This window comes from Sinocyclocheilus rhinocerous, unplaced genomic scaffold (genome assembly GCF_001515625.1).
Source record: "Sinocyclocheilus rhinocerous isolate Xijiao unplaced genomic scaffold, SAMN03320098_v1.1 scaffold794, whole genome shotgun sequence".
Classification (NCBI taxonomy): Eukaryota; Metazoa; Chordata; class Actinopteri; order Cypriniformes; family Cyprinidae; genus Sinocyclocheilus; species Sinocyclocheilus rhinocerous.
Window position 1 is genome coordinate 95,780 of NW_015627894.1, and position 16,105 is coordinate 111,884.

Sequence of the window (16,105 nt, forward strand, 5' to 3'; positions counted from 1 at the left end):
GCGCTGCTGTTGTGTTATTCGTTCAAAATATTAGAGAAATATAGTAGCTCAATGCGTAGAAGATCTTGATTAGGTTAAAACCGAAACCAAGCCATTCACACAGAACGCATATTCAGCACATTTTTACACGGACAAATATGACCCCTGCACTCGCATCTCATGCAAGAAATGCAAAGAAAGTCATGCAAAGTTAAAACAGTTTTAACGTTTAGAAAACGCGACGCGAATTTATGAAGGTTTATTTAATTTCACTGCGTCTCATATGTTTTTAAACGCAATCTGTGTGATTGGCGATTTGGCTCTTTGTATTAGGCTAAGCAATGCATAAACACAGTTGATATATTTTTTAGCTATATCGCTCAGCCCTATGTTATTGTACTATTAACATCAACATAGTGATTTCCTGTAAAGCAGATTTGAAGCAATGTGTATTGTGTAACGTTATACAAATAAATATGAATTGACTCAACTTTACATGTTCAGCGATTCTTTCTCTATATACTCCCAATGACCCTTTAGTTTGAAAAAAAAATACCTGATGTAGATCCCAGAGATTCCAGAGTACACCAGAGACATGTCAGGGTGAAATATTCTGCCTCCAGTCTGAATGGGAGGGTGTTTGGTGATTCTTGATAAGAGGAAATACCTCAGAATTGGCTGTGATCATATCCTGACAGGACTTCTCACCTCTGACTGTGGGACTGTTTCATTTTGGAATGTTTATTCTTTCCTCTTAACTTAGTTTACTAAATTAACTAGTTCCAACTGACATACAAAGTCAATTGCCTGAATTCCTAACCATAATGGAGTTGTACACTGTGGAAAAAAAGAGGTTTAGAATTTACCTTGAAACAATCTTCACTCAGAAATTGCTAGTAAATTGCACTAATAATGACAAAGAAAGAGTAACACACTGAATTAAACTTCTCTGAAGTTCCAAAATTGAAATAGTGTTTTCTTATAAAACGTTTAATTTACAACCTTGAATATTTTTTACAGTGTATTTGATTATAGAGACACTGCTTGCTTTGTGTGCAAATATTTTGCTCTTTTTATGGATATATTTAGGCATGTTAAAAATGCGAAGAAATAAAATGACATATGAGCAAGGGTAATGAGCCCTCTGTCTTGCAAGTCATTTTCTTTTGGTGTTTGGCATTTCTTCCACGTGGAGAAGAACTGTGCAGGAGGAAGTGGAGAACAGTAGTGTGACTCATCATTGTGGGTTTGATTTCAACAGATGTTATTCCAGACTCTGCTCTGCTCCGCATGCCTCCCAGCTTTAGTAATCTCCTTAGAGGCGAGCCATTGCTGAAAAACGGCCTGGATGTTTCTCTCTGTGTCTTTCTCTTGTCATGCTGTCTTTGGCTCGAGCACAGGAATTAGGATTCATCACACATTATTATATGGATCTCTGGAATACTTGATTCTGAATGGTCATGTGTGCCAATATGTACTTTTGTGTAAGCAATAATTCAGTGCTGTCCATACTTTTAGCATTTTATACTCTCTCATTTTTAGAACTCTCTCTCTCTCTGTCTGTCTGTCTGTCTCTGTCAGTCTGTCTGTCTGTCTATCTTAACTTAAAATAGAGAAAGACGTTGTATATACGTTGTATTGTATATAATATTATTGCAGTTTTCAACAGCTTTCAACTTTTTTTTACTTGTAAATAGAAGCTTTAACTTTTGAGTAGCTTTAAAATAAACAGGATACATTTGCATTTTGGATGCATTTTGTTGACTACACATTAATCCTTTATTTATAGAATAACTATATTATACGTGAGAAATCTGAAGTCATTAATGAATATGAAACTTCTAAATATGAAGTTGTAAATATGAAATACTTAGTTCCTTTGTATTTATGCAAAGTTACTGATCAAGAAAAGAAACTCTTTTGATGTTTGATTTCATTATTAATAACAAATCCCATCCTCTCCTCCTCAGTTCCCAGAATGTGGATTCTTTGGCTTGTACGATAAGATCTTGCTCTTCCGCCATGATCTGAACTCGGACAACATCCTCCAGCGGCTAACATCGGCAGAGGATATCCATGAGGGAGATCTGATTGAGGTCGTCCTGTCCGGTGAGTTGTGCTAGCTGTGGCTTTATTAATATATACACTCAACCCAATTTTGGGTCAAATATGGATTAACCCAACTGTTGGGTTAAAAAGTTAATTTAAAAATGTAACCAAAATTTAACCCAACAGTTGGGTTAGTCCATATTTGTCCCAAAATTGGGTTAAAACAACCCAGCATTTTTTAGAGTGTAGACAATGTATTGTACGGGAAAAAGTAAGACTTTAAAACAACACCATCACCATTACTGTTCTCATAAACTAACTCATGTATTTCATTAATTATACACAACCATTCAGCCATTGGGTTCAGTGAGTTTTTTGAAAGAAATGAATACTTATATTCAGCAAGAACGCATTAATTTGATCAAAATGAATAGTAATTTTCACAACAAAACATTCATTTTTAGTAATAATCATTAAGACATAATGTTTACAAAAGATTACTATTTCACATAAACTACTATTTTCACTTTTTTGTTTTTTTGTTTTTTTCAACTTCTATTTATCAAAATATCCTGGGAAAAAAATCACAGTTTCCACAAAAATTTAAGCAGAACAGCTGTTTTCAACACAGATAAAACTTTCTTGAGCAGCAAATCAGCATATTGAATGAGTTCTGAAGGATCATGTGACACTGTAGACTGGAGTAATGATGCTGAAAATTCAGCTGCGCATCACAGGAATAAATTGTGTTTTATAATATATTTAAATATAGTTTTTAAAAAATAATAATATTTCACATTATTGTAGTTTTACTGTATTTTTGATAAAATAAATGCAGCTTTGGTGAGCTTTCATTTAAAAATATGTTAAAAAATCTTACCAACCCCAAATTAGTGTATATGGACAGTATTGGGTAGATATTAACTAACAACATGTTTTATCAGAAGCAGCAGAATGGTGACATTTTTGTAACCTTGTAAAGGGTACTGTGAATAAAAATACCATTTAAAATTTCCGTTTAGGGATGACAAATGAAGAACCATGCAGCTACAATACAGGAGCTTCAGGTCATCTTGACTGTAGTTTATGTTCTTTAAATTATGCAGTCACTTATAGCTTTGCAGCTGGTTACACTGATGGCCGTATATTGCTAGCATCTCTGCAATACGGAACAGATCAGTTTAAGTCTGTAATTAGATTGTAGTCGGTTGTGGCACATGTGTACCAGATGGAGGGGCCCGTTAATCTAGTCATCGTGAACTTCAGGTGGTTTCCCTTCAAATGCCTGTTAACACAGGCAGGTCAATTCCCTTGAGGCCGCTATCACGATCAATTTTTCTAATTTCACCACATGCTCAATGTACAGAGCCATGTGTTGAAAGATTTATGGCTTAAGGGTTCTGTTTACTTGACAAGAACAAGTGACTTTGTCAGATACATTTATGTAATAAATATGTTGCATCCCGGACTATCCAGGTCTGCTGTCACTTAGTGCAGTAAGGCCCCAACACTTAGGGTTTGAGCTCATCTTTGTTCCCATGCAGAATGGTTTGTACATCCTGTGTAGGCCTTCTCTATGAAGACTCATCTTCCTGTCGTTGGTGTGTTCACATGGGAGCTGTACAGCACACCTGCTCTTCACATCCTCCTCACTCAATGGCAAACACACACATTCAAGTGTCCGGCACTGGAAATCAACACAATATGCATGACTGATTCCAAGCCAGTATTCTGGATTGTTCCGTCTAAAGTCCCAAGCGCTTTCCCAGAACTCAGATCCTTATTCATGAAAGTTTTCCTGAGGTTATTGAACCTGAACACATTGGGACTTTATTGTGCTCTGAACACATTGGGCCTCATTCATGAAACACGAGCAGAACAAATTTTTGTGTAAATGGTTCGTAAAGCCATTCTGACGTAAACTTTCGAATTCATGAAAATGTTCAAAATGTTAGTTGAGTCAGCGCTGATGGCCTCGTGGGCAGCGCGCCGACATGTGTAGCGCCTTTGCGCTTCGGGCGACCAGAGTTCGAGTCCCGGCTCGTGGACCTTTCCCGATCCCACCCCCCTCTCTCTCTCACCCACTTCGCTTCCTGTCGACCTACTGTCCTATCTAAATAAAAGGCATAAAATGCCAAAAATAAATATTAAAAAAAAAAAAAATGTTAGTTGATACGAAAGAAATGTACACCTGCTCCCTACCATGTCTAAATGGTGCGTAAAACGTTCTGTGTTCTTTTTGGCAAACTGATGACACTGAATTTTGATGCACTGCCATAATAATTACAAGTTCATTTGCCCTTGCCCTCTTTTTGAATTTTTGAATTTTTAATTAATTGATTAATTTATTTTATTTTATTTTTTTGCAGCTGAGTTGATAATTGTAAAACGCAGCGCTCGTCACTGTCACTATTTACCCAGCCATAAATAGAGGAGGGGCTGGAGTCGTGACAAATACCTAAGCATCCTACTTGTACAACGACTGCCTACAACGATGGATAGCAACTAAAGCGTCTCAGCTGAAAAAACGCTGTGCCACCAAAGCGTTCTCAAGCGCCACCAGCTGGTTGTTTTAAGAAGAGCACCTGACATTTTTTCAGCTGGCTAAATACTCTTTGGTGGTCACACACATTACTGAATATTTATTGTTAAGCATATGGCCTAGTCTTTTTTGCATTTATGCAATATACTGGAGCCAAACCTGAGAAAGTAGACCAGAATATTTCACTGCGTTCCTGGACACGTAATTTGCGTAGCTGTCATTTATAGGCGGGGATTATGCTAATTGTGAATGAGCCTGCACAAGCGCCCTATTACGAATAATTGGAATTCATTAACATACACATGTTTAACTATCAAATTGGACGTTTACGAAGAGTTTGTGAATCCGGAGGAGAGGAAGGTCTGTTTTGTGCGCAAATTACTCAGAATTTACTCATATATTTACGCAAGTTTCATGAATGAGGCCCATTGTGTGAAACCGATTAAAGGGATAGTTCATCCAAACATGAATATTTGCTGTTAATTTACTCACCCTCGGGCCATCCAAGATGTAGGTGACTTTTTTCCCCTGAGTGGAACAGTAAAGATTTTAAGATGAAACCATCTTGTCTTTGGTGATTCATAAAATGCAAGTCCATCTTTGAGAATTAAAAAAAAAAAAAAAAACATATCAAGGAACTCAAAATGTATACCCACGGCTCCTGACAATATAATGAGGTCTTACGAAGCAAAAAGATCGGTCTGAGGAAGAAGCTGAACATTATTTGCAACATTATTACCTGTAATCCAAAGCCTCAAGCTGCGGTCACACTAGACTTTGAGACGATGGTCACTCACACTAGACAATGGTCATATCAAGACCATTGCAGCATGCAAAACAATTTCGCATGCTGCAATGGTCATGATATGACGTCATGTGCAGCGTCTTATTAAAAACCTATATTCAACACGTAACAAATTACAATGCATCTAAAATGTAAAAACATACAATCTACTCCACTTACCTGCAGCACTGCAGTTTTAAATTTATGTTCTTTTAATTTAGATAGGAGGTCATGCTGTGACGCATTGATCTGCCGTTGGTCACACGGTATCACGTGATGTAAATTCGCAGGCCAGATTTCACCAAGCTTGAACTTTGGAATGCAGCGAAATGCGAAACTTTTCGCACGGGCCTGCGTTTCTGGTCTGACGCATTCGCATGCGTATGAATGGAAGTCAATGAAACGAAAAGTGCAGTGTGACCGCCCCTTCAGGCAAACGGTCTGGAGTGTACGGAGCCCCTAAAGGGACATGGTGGTGGAGAAAAATCTGATCGAGTGAAAAAATTTGGGGTGAGAGGAAAAAATATTTGTCAGATTTTTTGCGTTCTCTCGCAAAACTTTTGCGTTCCCTCGAGAAACTTTGTGTTCCCTCGCAAAACATTTGGTATTTGGGTTTTAGCCTATACCGTCTTCATCCATTAGCCTCCCTTAAGCGTTTTCTATAGCCTAACGGTTTTAAAGGGGCTCCGTAGGAGTGATGCTCGGTTCACGAATGAATCGTTCTTTTGAACCGGTTCGTTTTGTTGAACTAGATTTAACCAGTTCACCAAATCCGACTGAATCGTCTGAGCAGCACGGATCAAGTTACTTCATCAAAACTCACTTTCAGACGCCTGACATTCACTCTGACTCGAAATGAGCCAAAATACTAGCGAATATGATGCTGTGATGCTGGTTTTTGCCAACTCGTGCAACGCTCCAGTTCCTCCAACAGTCACTGAACTAAGGAAACAGTTTGGACTTTGACCAAAGAACTGATGAGCTGCTGGTCTGCGCATGTGTGAACCGAACACTTGAATGAAGGGGTGAAATAAAAGTTTTAATGGTTTCTCATGATTTATGCAAAAAGGTGAGCTTATGAAGACTAGTTTATTCACTTTATAGGCTTTAGACATGTAAAACTTCCACGTTTCACATCATTATTGTGTGCTTTAAAAAATAAAATTAAGTATACGTTGTATACGTTACAGGTTCATCATTGCATGATTGTGTAAACAAACTAGTGTAAACAAACACCACCAAACTGACTTGTAAACAATGTTAAAAACATTCAAAAATGTTCACCTTGGGCATAGGAGCCGATCCCGTGGAAAAACACGAGATAATCTCCGTTCATTTTAACCAATAAGAAATGGATTGCAGCTTTTACGACTTTATTCTCGCATTTATAGTTCGAGGCAGTTTTTGGCGTTATTTTAATGACAAATGTTGAGAGTGCATTATTGTCATATGAGAGGGCACCAGCACGAATCTCTTGGCTTGGCTCTCCCATATAGTGATCCAACCCAACCAGTGATCATGGCTCTGCGCTCTCTCAGAAATTATGTGTGCGCCCTCAAACTTTTTCCTGTGAATCAAAGTTTATCAAAAACAGCTTTTCCACAAGCTGAGGAGAAAAAAAACCTGAACAGAAATAAAACCTCAAATGTGAAGCGTCATGCAGGGAATTCTGGGAATGTCAATTTTTCACTGTAAATTATACAATGACTTGTTCCTTTTCTTTTCCAAAAACTGTAATTTTAACAGTATTTTACCCTGAAATTACATCAGATGTATACAGTTATTATATTATATTATTAGAAACTTACTGTTAACCAGATTTTTACTGTAGCAATTTTACTGTTAAAATCATGATCATTTTTACAGTGTAGAGCTCTATACTTACAATAAAGTCATTATAATAATAATAACAATTATTATTATTATAATAGATTATTAATAGTCAAAATAGTCTTTCCATTACTTTATTCAGTAGAATCCCAAATGATTAAAAATAAATAAGCTGACTATTTTTGTACAGCATATATCCAGGATTAGATTATAACATATTCCTGTGGCTCAGTGGTAGAGCATTGTTCAATTCCCAGGGAACACACATACTGGTAAAAAATGTATAGCCTGAATGCACTGTAAGTCGCTTTGGATAAAAGCGTCTGCTAAATGCATAAATTATTAAAATTATAAAATTAATTAATTAATAATTGGCAAATGAACAAGCAGACATTGCTCTAAAGCTGTCTTTACACTATGACGCTAACAGATGGCAGATACATAGGCTGATTCACTCAATCTTGTGTACGTTTATGCCACTTCTGTACCCGATTGGAAAGTATGGGAAGACTTTGTTTTATAGTTTAATATTTTGAACTGATTTAAGGTTTGGATGGAGCCAGTCTTGGGTCCAAATCTGGACCACTGTCTGTTAGTTGATAACTTCTGGTTTAGACAAAACAAACGAATATGCTTTCACACACTGACCCTCAATATTGTCTTGTCTTTCTCTTCCTTGTATCCATTGGCTGTGCTAATAAAACACTCTGCATCTTTTTGTTGGCTCTCAGCTCAAAGGCAAAAGCTTGTTTTTGTTGCAGTAGGTGATGGTCGTGCTTCTGCTGAGAAGAAGCAGGGGTTGTGGGGAGCAGATCTGGTTCAGGGAACAGCAGGACACCGATCACTCTGAGCGTTTGTCTGAGATAGTGTGTTGTCGGGATCTGCTGCATGGGACATTGCTGTCCTGTCCTTGTGCTGTGTATTCAAGTGGAGTTTCAAACTGTTATCTGTGTATTTTGGTTCGATTTCAAGTTCAGCAGTGGAATAGATCGCACTTTATTTGAGGAACTCCTGAAACTGAATGTTTTCGAGGAGGACTTTGAAGGAGTCTTTCTAAAAGAGTATGAGTTTAGACTTTATTAACTATGTTTGGATTTTTTCCCTGAAGACTAATAGATGAGTTTTGAGATGCCGGGTTCCTCATGTGTTATAATGTATGTAGTGTCTTCATGAATGGCTCATTATGAGCCCGTGTTCCAGTGCTCTGGACTGCTGCCTGCCATGTGATTCACTGCAAGCTCAACTGTTCTACTTTGTCTCTTTGATGTTCAAAAAGGAATGCACTTTTTTTCTTTCTCCCTACCCGGTTTGATTTGATCAAGTTTGAGATTCTTTGTTCCTTTAGTTTGTATCCTAACATCAGAGAATAAGTTTTTTTTTTCAAGCTCGTGGTCAAAACAAACCACATTTGAAAATGCAGCCTTCTAATGGAGTTAATTGAAGAACCGTCATTGTTCAAAGAAGCAGATTGACATGAAAAAAAAAAAATCATTTGGATCCATTAACACTTCTGGAACATCTGCATTCTTCTGCCAATTTGAACAGTGTAGCGTAATAAAATATATTTGCCATTGACTTAAGTGATGGATAACATTAAAGTTTTTGGAGAATGCACGTCTTTAACACGTCTTGACTCGTGATGAGTATTTGTTCATCACATGTTATGCAACACAGTTATATGAAACTTAACTATAGTTTATGGGCTGTAATATGCTTTGTGTCAATGTCCTATTCCTCCTGTCTGCAAACATTTGAAAATGCAGCCTTCTAATGGAGTTAATTGAAGAACCGTCATTGTTCAAAGAAGCAGATTGACATGAAAAAAAAAAAAATCATTTGGATCCATTAACACTTCTGGAACATCTGCATTCTTCTGCCAATTTGAACAGTGTAGCGTAATAAAATATATTTGCCATTGACTTAAGTGATGGATAACATTAAAGTTTTTGGAGAATGCACGTCTTTAACACGTCTTGACTCGTGATGAGTATTTGTTCATCACATGTTATGCAACACAGTTATATGAAACTTAACTATAGTTTATGGGCTGTAATATGCTTTGTGTCAATGTCCTATTCCTCCTGTCTGCAATAATAACCAGCTGACTGTACATTATTCCGCTTATAACTTGGCTACTCGCCAAATAAAAAAATGAATTCGATTTCAATTAGATTTTTTTTTTCTAATTTAGGGTCATGTGCAAAGTTTCGACACATACTGTAGATGTGTTTTAAAAGGCTGTACAAATTTAGGTGACTACAGTTGTGTTGGGGTCAAATTGACCCCAACTGGTTTCCACGCAATTCGCCAAAAATCAACACTTTGAAAAACAGCAAAGAGTCAGAAAAAACCCCCCAAATCAAACAAAAAACCTTTATTGCTGTCAAAGACTAAAATATCAAATACATGAGAATTTATTAAATTTAATACTCAAAAGTTTGCTCGAAATTGACTTAATCATTCAAGGAGAATTTTCTGTATCTTCAACATTTTGAGATTCACAGTCCATAAATGAGGTAAAAGGATGTGTTTTGTTGTGTGGTTTTTTTTGTTTGTTTTTTGCGCATTTTGGGTACTAGTCAGCACTAGTATGTTGCAGCACTGAAAGTAAGTGTTCCAAATTTTAAAAACCCATTTTACCCACAAAAGGGTTTGAGAACCAGACGTAAAAAGGCTACATCACAACAGGGTCAGGAATAAAACAAGATTGCAGTGATTTTTACACACTTTATTTTCTCTCCCCGACACAATGCCTTAAATTTCCCCTTTTAAAACAACACATTTTCAGCATGACTGTCCAAATTAATTCAATTTAGTGATGACATTACCTTGAAATCCTCATTGTAGAACATCGTCGTTACCTAGCTGTTGCTAATATCTAATTTTACAGAGGGAAAAGTCACAAGGAACAGCCCTGGTCGAATATTATGTCAGAATTCAATAAATGACCGTTTTGGACACAACAACAGAGTCGACAACGAGAGTCGATTCCTGTGCTGGAGGCGACTCCGAATCTAGGGCTATTCAGAGTTGAGTCAAGGAATCAACTCTTTTGGAGTCGACTCCCCAACACTACTCTTCGTAGTGTTTTTCATAGTGTTGAATAAGATCTACTTAACTAACATGATATTATCCAAATTAATGACTTTTTATTGGATAAAATTCACACTAAATTCTTAATTTTTGTAAATTGTTCCATAATGTTGTTTTGAATTGAATCATGACCAAATTTCAGATTTTGCAATGCAATCATAGAGTAAATAATCCAAATTATCCAATCAAATTTCTATACTGTCACATTACATTGTAAATTGACTTGGTTAAAACCAATTATTAATCAGATTTTACCAAAAATAAGCATATTATTTAAGTTACTTGAAAGAAACCTGGGGAAATTACCATTCTTTTCAAATAAAATACTTGGAAGATGCACTTGGTAAAACATCAGATTTTCTATTCAAAGCCACAGAAAGTTTGAGTTGACCAACCACAAAAATTCAGCGCAAGAACAAATCTGATGTAAATGTCTCCTAAGAAATGTATCTGTTCAGGATCAGTTGAAACCAAAATTATACAGGACTTCCTTCGGACGGATTAGACAACTAATCTTCCAGGCAACCCAAAGACTAGTCGATTTGAAAATTTGTAGGTGTTTGGGAGCATGTCTCATGTTCTATCGACTGTGCACAAGAACGAACAGTCAACTTTCAAGCATGCAATTCACTATTTCCTGCTAATAAAGGTTTTTGTAAACACAGCTTTGTGGTTTTTTACCACTTCTGTGTGTTTGCAGCATAAAGGTGCTTCACAGTCAAATTATATCCCAGATTTGAGTTTTGGAGAGCTAACCAAGTTTTTAGATACAATAAATGTAAAAACCTGAAACTGTATATTCCAAGTCTTGAATTGATAACTGTTCTTTTAAATTCAGGTTCTTAAAATTACAAGCCGTAATAAATAAATAAATACAAATTTAGCATGCCATAACCAATATTGTGACTAAATTACTCTTCAGTACTTTTGACCTGATGTCAGATCACTTCCCTCCATTACGTCAAAATCCTGGGAATGTTCACTTCAAAGTTAATTTGGTGCTATATTAGATTGATGTCACATAGTTTGGGAATTTGTTTGGTGTCACACTGACTGACCTTACTGAATGTTTTGCTCTTATGCCACAAAATGAGGGAAAAAGATAGGAACTCTATTAAGTAACTTCAGCGAAAACTGGGTGTGCATTTATAGTTTTTGAAAATGGAGCACTTTTGCATTTTAGTTGCTCATAATTTTAAGAAAAACCATCCACCTGTGACACAGTGACAGAAATCTAGGACACAGTTTATTTCTTCTTTTTTTTTTTTTCTTTCAGAAATGGGAGATTGTTTGCCATTGTGATGCACATTGTTTGCCATGCACCAAATGTTTCCTGACCATATACTTTCATTTTAGCAGTGCATTTATGTACTTGGCAGATGCTTTCTCACTGACTGATTGACAAGAAAATGTTAATGGTGTATGTGTGTATCAGACTAAACCATGTGCCAGACGTTTCTAGCCTTTCACCAGTACTGGAGCACAGGCCCCCATCAAAAAGTTTCCCTATATATATATATATATATATATATATATAGCTTTGCAGTGCAGAGTCAAGCTGCTTTGTTGCTGACAAATGATGAAAGACATTTCTAGGTTTTGCTTCCTTTTTAGTTTCCATTTTAGGTAAATATATTTTTGTTTTTTGTCTTACAAAGTAATCCATTAGTGTTTAGGTGACAGATCACTAAAAAAAATATATGAAAAGAAATCGAGGACTGAAATGTCTGAATAAATCTGAACTGAAAAAAACAAAACAAATCTAAAATCTGAACTGAAAAACTGCAAACAAATTCTGACTTTTTTGTTAATCCATTTGTCAGATTAGATCAAGAGTGATTCTGGCATCATCAGTTCTCTAAACAGCGAACAGACACAAAGTAATTGCTGAAATGTTATCAGTAATCAGTTGTACGGTAATCTTCATTTTCAGACAAGGATTTATCAGTCATATTCTACTGGGGCACAGCAATATTTCCCAGTAAAAAGGCTCTGTCGGCACCCCCGGACTGAGCCTCAGAACAGTAATACTGAATTGCCAGTGCAGTCACAGTGTGCGCTACTCAAGTCTGCCAGTCGTGTATTAAGGTAAAACCACAAACTATAAAACAGGAACTGCAGAAACAGCTGAAGTGGCGTGTTGTTTCACAGGCTTACATGTTGACTTTCTCATCACACACATGAAGTGATGTTCAGTCCTTTCAGTCTCGTGAATCATCCAAATGGACTCATTCCAGTCTGAGTCACATCAGTTTATCACTGACCCTGGATCAGACAAAAGGACAGCCTTGTGTAGTTATGTCTATGGTTTTGCCTTCAGGAGAGCAAACTGCTCAGCTCTCATTGGTCTGTAGACCACTGACTAAAACAAGGCTGGACCAGTTGTCAAAAAACGTGTAAAACAAGTAGTTTCATTGTTCTTTGGAATGTTATGGAACATTATGACTGCTAGACTCCTAATTATATGCTGCTAATGCTGACTAATGTTTTATGTGTATCTTGTTCTTTTGTTTCATTTCATTCTCATTTGTATTATTTTGCTCAGTGTTTTGTTGCATCATCCATTCTTCGCATGAGTTGTCCTTTAAGTTGCGTTTTGATTACAGCTCAAGCTACAGTGGAAGACTTCCAGATCCGACCCCATGCGCTTTACGTCCACTCCTACAAAGCGCCCACCTTCTGCGACTACTGCGGAGAGATGCTGTGGGGACTCGTCCGACAGGGCCTCAAATGTGAAGGTAGCAGCCGTATAAAAACATGCATTGTATTTTAAAGAAACATTTGCTCACTTCTTCCCCATTATTATAGCATATGAAGATTTTAGTATTATTTTTGTGGGTAGGATGATGGTGTTATGACTATTTTCAAGAAAACTAATATCTCAATCAAGTGAGTCTACCACACTCTAAAAAAAAAAAAAAAGGTTCTTAAGCGGTTCTTTGGAGGGGTTAAGGTTAAATTGCACCGTTTAATGGGTAAATGAATTTATCAGAGACAGAAATTCAACAAACACAAACACACATACTGTTAGGCTTTTATTTGTGCAAGTAACTTGAATCGATCTGTGGAATATGTGGTAGATGCCTTGTCCTACCGAGCATCTTTCACAGGCTTTTGGCTGCAATATTTTTTATTAACCACCAGAAGGCACTGTTTTCGAGACACTCAAAGCTTTGAATCTTTTCCTGAAACAGTCAGAGGAAAGCCTCAGTGCTTCACCAGGCTTCATTTGCCAATCCCTACCCCCTACACAGGGACAGATTAGGGCCTTTCGCACCGCTTTAGTTCCAGAACTAAATGTACAGTACTAAAGTACTGGGACGATTTTGCGGGAACTATTTCCCAGTACCATTTAAAGGGTTGCATTTGCACCGACAGTGTGTACTAAGAAGTGACGTAAGCCGGTCGACAGCGACGTCATTTGTGCGCGGCGTTCAACAACAGAAACACAGAAGAACAACATTAACAACAGGAGGATGGAGGACGCTATTTTTACCGTCAACTACAGACGTTGCATCCATTGATTCCGCCATGTTTCTCATTGACACGCCCCCAACTCGGAAACTCGGGGCTTAAAGAAAATTTAGAGTTTCCCACTCGTAAGCCCCTGTATAGTTCTTTAAAGGTTCTTTAACTCTCCCTTAGTCTCTTAGTTTAGTTGGGGAAAGGGTTAAAACAACATTAGGGCCTTTCGCACCGCTTTAGTTCCAGAACTAAATGTACAGTACTATTGAAATACAGTCTATTTCTTGAAGATATAAGTTTTTTTTGCCCCCAAGGCCCCCATAAAGAAATATTCCAGAGCCCCCACATGAGACCTTTGACTTCAGAAAAAAAGGACCTCTCCACAAACAGCAACACCAACTTCACACATTACTAACCAGTTAGACTTTATTTCTGGAGTATCTAAAACAGAAGTTCTTTATTGAGAATTAAGGTTTAGATGTTTTTTTTTTCTTTTCAACTTACCGTTTTGGTGAATAGTGTTTGCTTTAGTTGCCTCTTGACCCTTGACTTTAATTTTAAGTTAAAATAAGTTTCTCTTTGGCTGTTACAATAGTGTTTATAAAGCACATGTGTGATGGCAAGGAACTTATGGTAAAATCATTTCATGCGTACGAGTCTCTGGTTGCATTTTATCAAAATCTGTAGTTCTTTTATGAGTTTTATATTATTGCAGTTCTACGATACTACGTGACAATGTGAGAAAATTGTATAAACCACTTTTAGAATTATGGGTTATAAAGAGGTTTCAATTCTGTCACTCATAGACATGAAGAATCAGCATGTGAATCTCAGCAATGGTGACAAAATATTCAGATAATTTTGATATGATTTTTGAACATCACAAAACAGGGCAGTAAAAAGTCACAACAAAATTAAAAGCAAATAGTAAGAATAAAAAAAAATACTAAGACAATGCAGCTGCATAATTTATTCACGTCGCAATGCATGCTGGGAGCCATGGATGAGTTATGATTGGTGCACCATTGTTGAGAAAAAGTGCTATATGGCACCTCTTATGATTCTACATGGCACCATTTGACAAAGGTGCTATATATCACCTGTAAAAATAGGTGCTAAATAGCACTAAAAGTGGTTCCCCTATGATTACAAGCCAAAGAACCGCTTTTAGTGCTATATAGCACCATTTTTGTCAACAGTACACTTTTCTGTTTTTCTGTCAGCTGTGCATGAGAATCTTCACAATCTCAACAATTGTGATTGCTGGGTGTATATGTTCATGCCCCTTTTTGTGCATTAAAAAGTTTGCATTATTTTTAATATTTATAACATACTATAATGTCTTATTTTGTTAATTCACTTGCTTTGGCAAAATTAAGTAAGCAAGTAAGCAAATAAATACCAGTTTGATTCTAGTATGTATCAGGACCACGAGTTACATAACAGTTAAAAAGATACATGCATAATATAAAACATTTAAACTACCAGTCAAAAGTTTGGAATAATTCAGTTTTTTATTTTCTTTTTTAGTAACTGAGTATCAATAGGAATTAAGCACCAAATCCTGCATTAATCATATCAGAATGATTTCTGCAATCATAGAATTAAATGAATTTTGAAAATATAATACAATGAAAATATTATAATAACATTTCACAATATTACTGTTTTCACTTTATTTTTTATCAAATACATGCAGCATTAGTGAGAATAAAAGACTTGTTAAGTACAGTATGGTCCTTATTATCAGTGTTGAAAACAGATTTTCCTGCTTAATATGTTTGTGGAAATCATGAAACTTTTTTTTTTCAGGATTCTATGATGAATTGAAAGGTCAAAAGAACCGCATTTACATGAAATCGAAATCTTTTGTAACATTATAAATGACTTTGCTGTCACTTTCGATCAATTTAATGCATCCTTTTTGAATAAAAACATTATTTTTTTATCTTAGCCCAAACTTTTGAATGATAATGTAACATGGTTTCCACAAAAATATTGAGCATTAAGTATTTTTTTCAACATTGATAATAATAAGAATGTTTCTTGAGCAGCAAATCGTCATTGACATCTGAATCATGCGACACTAGGTGCGTTTCCATTACAGATTTGCGCAAAACTTTGGCGATATTTTATAAACGTCGATAAAAAAGTATTGTGAAATGACGGCGTTTCCATTGACCAATGTTATGCGACTAAAACGTAACCTTTTGCCTCTCGCGATAAGTCATGGCAACGGATTTTGGTGGGATTTTGACGGATTTTGACTATATTTATTCAAAGGAGGCGTATGCGTGTATCTTTACAGAAGCAAAAGAGAGCCGCTTCAGAAACGTGCGTGGCGCGGCTGGAATAAACCATAG

The 16,105-nt window shown here is 36.5% G+C and overlaps 1 protein-coding gene across 1 annotated transcript in view; it reads left to right on the forward strand.

Moving 5' to 3' along the window:
* LOC107736975 (serine/threonine-protein kinase D3-like) overlaps positions 1-16,105 on the forward strand; it is a 95,467-nt gene that overhangs the window by 54,728 nt on the left and 24,634 nt on the right. Inside the window, exons 2-3 of the mRNA XM_016548365.1 lie at positions 1,950-2,088; positions 12,884-13,015. Of these exons, the coding sequence (XP_016403851.1) occupies positions 1,950-2,088; positions 12,884-13,015 (271 nt within the window). The remainder of the gene's footprint in view (positions 1-1,949; positions 2,089-12,883; positions 13,016-16,105) is intronic.